General features: G+C 36.2%; 1 protein-coding gene across 1 annotated transcript; it reads right to left on the bottom strand.

Moving 5' to 3' along the window:
- Nucleotides 1–1708: 1708 nt before the first annotated feature.
- On the bottom strand, nt 1709–3522 carry LOC113331158 (hypersensitive-induced response protein 1-like). Its single transcript, XM_026577911.1, has 5 exons — nt 3290–3522; nt 2919–3039; nt 2719–2810; nt 2516–2612; nt 1709–2331 (listed from the first exon to the last, which is right to left on the bottom strand). The coding sequence occupies exons 1-5, from the start codon at nt 3476–3478 to the stop codon at nt 2285–2287; spliced, it is 546 nt and encodes a 181-aa protein (XP_026433696.1). The 5' UTR covers nt 3479–3522; the 3' UTR covers nt 1709–2284.
- Nucleotides 3523–4181: the final 659 nt, after the last annotated feature.

Below are 4181 nucleotides of genomic sequence, written 5' to 3'. Positions count from 1 at the left end.
AGGGATCCTGGATTTGGAGTGGTATATGCACTGGACTGAGTATTGTTAAAAACATTATGTTTGGGAAATTGGTGATGGTTATGTTGTTCATATATGGAAGGACAATTGGATTCCAAATATGCACAAGTCTCCCAGATCCAATATGAGTTCTGCAGGTATGAGTGTATGGCGTTTGTTAGCCAATTAATAAATGCTGATACCAAAGATGGGAATGTTGACACTTTAACTGCATTATATGGTGATAAAACAGTTATGGACATCACAAATATAATAATTCATATGGTTGGTCAGGATAAAATTAGATAGAAACCCTCTAATAATGATAATTTCACTGTAAAGTCAGCCTATAAGGTTATTGTCAACGACCAGCTAAGTATCAAACCCACTAGGAATGATCTAGCAATTAATTGGAAAGCCTTCTGGAAGCATAAACTTCCACCTAGAGTTCAGCTCTTTATGTGGAAATTCTTGTATCAATGTCTTCCTACAAAATCTAAGTCATCTAGAGTTACAAGGCATCATGAGAATTTGTGTTCACCGTGTAATATTGCTGAAGAATAATCTCTTATATTGGAACACAGTGCATAGTAGTTTCACTTCCCTCTTACAAAACCTCGGTATTTATCATTGGATTTGCAGTTTCTTCATGGTAGCTAATAATCCTGTGTTAAACGACTATACAATGTATGAGCTAGCTTGCTTCAATTTATTGATGGTTTGGAAGGAAAAATGTGCAAAGTTCTTTGATAATGAAACTTTTAATGCCACTAAGACATCTACCAATATTATGTTGCAGGTAGAGGATTGGAACCGGGCAAAGTTAACAAGAACAAATATTAATGGGATATCGAGACGGTCTGAACATACTTGGAAACCTTCGGCTAATGGAGTGTTTAAAATTAATTTTGATGTATCACATATTTATAGAAATACACTGTGAGGATGGGTTTAATCTCTAGAGATGATGCATGCAATAGCAACGGACTGCAAGGAGGGGCATGTAATGCAATAGATCCAGAACAAGCTGAGGCTCAAGCACTCTTGGAGACAGTGATATGGGCTTAAGTAAAATGGATGGGAGAAGATTGAACTGGAAGGAGACTGTCAAAATGTAATAACAACATCGATGAAAGCTTGATGCTGTGAAGTGGACTACACAAAATGTAGTGAATGATGCTATTTTCTTATTTAATACTTTAGTGTTTTGGAGACGGAGCTATGTGCATAGAGATGCAAATCACTTAGTAGAATCGCTTGATGCTGTGAAGCGGACTACACAAAATATAGTGAATGATGCTATTTTCTTACTTAATACTTTAGTGTTTTGGAAACGCAGCTATGTGCATAGACATGCAAATCACTTGGTAGACTCACTTTTCAAATTTGCAAGAACTCACTCTCTTTGTTTTAGTTGGCATAATAATAGTCCTCAATGGGCTAAGGTCCTTATTCAACAGGACAAGAACCTATGTAATCCTTGAGACTCATTATTCAATACATCTATCTTTCCTACTAAAAAAAGAGTACTTAACTGCCTCAGCCATCACAAGAGATGGTATTAACATCTGAATATGTTTCCTCTGGGAAAATTCTGTGGTACTACAATAAGATATTGCTACTTGTTCTGTATTTTTTTCATACTTCCGAAGAAATTTCACAGAGATACGAAGTTCTAGCACATATTTATTATTTAGATACTTGAGCACTATTTTACAAGTAAGCAGATTTATAAACTCTAATAAACCAATCCACATTACTTAATCAGTAGTTCCAGTCACACGATTAATCCCAAATGCAAACATAGGATATACATACTGCGTATCTAAAGGTAACAAAATGCCAAGTGTTGCCGAAAAGGAAACGTTAACATAGACACACTGCATTTTAAGTACTACTATAAAAAAGAGGGATCGCTTGTTGTAGTTTGAGGTCAAAGGCAAGTAGAGCTGGGAAACTAAGTCATCATTCATGGCATGTGAGCAGAAGAGCCCTGAAGTAGACCATCACGAATTTGAGTGGCCACGTCACGAACAGCACCAGGACCATGAGGGATAAACACTGCAGAGGATTTAGAGGCTGCACCAATTTCCTTCATCGTGTCGAAGTATTGTGTTACCAGAACCATGTCCATAACGTCTTTCGCAGTAGTCCCAGGAACGTTAACTGAGAAACCTATTACACTGTCTCTGAGCCCATCAACGATTGCTTGACGCTGACGAGCAATACCCAGTCCAGAGAGGTATTTAGATTCAGCCTCACCCTCTGCTCTCTTTATCTGTAAAATTTACTCAGCCTCTGCCTTTTCGGTTGCTGCCAACCGGAGCCTTGCAGCTGAAACCGAATTTTACGATGGGCTCAGAAGAAGAAAATACGTGCGTTAAACATTTAAATACTCTTTTCAAACATGATGCTTTGCACCTCGAAATCACATTAATTGACATCTTGTCGTTCTCTGAATTACCTCTCCCGTTCAAAGAATTCTAACTTGCTTAAATAATAATTAATAGAATCTTACCAGCATTGATTTCATTCATTGCCCGCTTCACGTGCTCATCTGGTTCTATATCAACAATGAGGGTTTGAACAATCTCATATCCATAAGCAGACATAGCCTATCAAACAACATATCGTGAATGCTGTCAGCCATGTTCGACAAATGAAATGCTGTCTATCAGAATAATTGCAACTAACAAGTCATTTAGTAAAGAAGAATTTTACCTTTTCAAGTTCTTCTTCAACAGCTTTAGCAATATCATTCTTTTGCTCGAAAACGTCATCCAATAGGAGCTTTGGAACACTAGCTCTGATTACTGAAAAAATGGATTAACAATTCTCTTTAAGATACATATAAAGATAAAACTTCAAACTTAACCAAAAACATTTAACATATCATCGGTTTAAAGCTTGTGGGTTCATACCATCAAAAACATAGGCTTGGATTTGGCCTCTTGTATTGCTCAGTTTGTAGAATGCATCATTCGCCTTCTCTGCTAAAGCTCGATATTGAATAGACGCTACAACATTCACAAATACATTATCCTGCAAGAAAACAAATTACACTTTCATGACCTCGTTTAGGGGTTGATTATCAAATTGGGTTCAATAGTTCAGTTCCAAATTCAAGAAAACTGTCAAGAATGTCCGAACGAATACTGCTTGTATAACTCTTATTTACACGAATACAACTTTTTATTGGAAGGTAATGTTAACGACTTGAGCTCAAAAACTTTAAAAAAACAGAATACAGTAACTTGTCAAATGTAAAGATGCGCTCAAGATATTGACGTACCTTTGTCTTGGTCTCACATTTCACATCCAGCTGCTGAACCCTAAGGGTGAGATGACCAGCTATCTGGCTACCAAGAAACCATGGTAGGCAATGGCATCCTGGTTGAAGAACGTCATCAAACTTGCCAAATCTTTCCCTAATAGCAACTTTTGATTGGTCCACTTGTACACAGCACAATAAGTTACCCATTCTCTGTTGTTACTGATATCCAAAATACAGACTCCATGTCAAGCAACAGTTACTGATTGGAATAACATAAAGCAATGTGAAGATATAGGTACAATTTCTTTTCCACGCGATGAAAGGAACAATTTATCAACGACTATGTTACAGATACTACACATAAATTGGTCAGTTCAACCGATACGCCAGAAGTTAGAGAAAATTTTAGGAAATATGTGATAAGAACTAGTAATTCTTACCTAAGGCCAGCAAGTAGTAGACAAAGATAAACCTTAAACTTTAATAATTCAATAAAACTTTTTCTGATAAACTACATAGATGAACTGATCTATTTACCATTGACGAAAAAACAAACAAACAAACAAAAAAACTGATATATTTATATGGACTCAAACAAAACCTAATTGACTTCTGGAACTGATTTCATTGACGAAAAAAACAAACAAACAAAGAAACTGATATATTTATATGGACTCAAACAAATCCTAATTGAACTCTGAAACTGATTTCATTCATAAAAACTCTAAAAACCGATTCCTAGAGTTACTAAACTCCAAAAAAAATCTGAAAAAAAACCTCTCAGGCTCCATAGAAAACCAAACTTCTTAAAGCCTTTATGCGCCATTGTCACTAACTGTCCTCTTCCATATCAAAATGCATTATAGAAACTGGTTACTGAGGTAGCATATCCCATATAGATGACATCGTC

The sequence above is a fragment of the Papaver somniferum genome, unplaced genomic scaffold (genome assembly GCF_003573695.1).
Source record: "Papaver somniferum cultivar HN1 unplaced genomic scaffold, ASM357369v1 unplaced-scaffold_125, whole genome shotgun sequence".
NCBI classification, from domain to species: Eukaryota; Viridiplantae; Streptophyta; class Magnoliopsida; order Ranunculales; family Papaveraceae; genus Papaver; species Papaver somniferum.
This window is presented reverse-complemented; position numbering and strand designations above follow the sequence as displayed.

Coding starts and splice junctions, on each gene's coding strand:
- LOC113331158 (XM_026577911.1), bottom strand. CDS start 3,478: ATGGGTAACTTATTGTGCTGTGTACAAGTGGACCAATCAAAAGTTGCT. Junction 3,040..3,289: donor AATGTGAGACCAAGACAAAG/GTACGTCAATAT, acceptor GTTTTCTTGCAG/GATAATGTATTTGTGAATGT. Junction 2,811..2,918: donor CCAAGCCTATGTTTTTGATG/GTATGAACCCAC, acceptor CCATTTTTTCAG/TAATCAGAGCTAGTGTTCCA.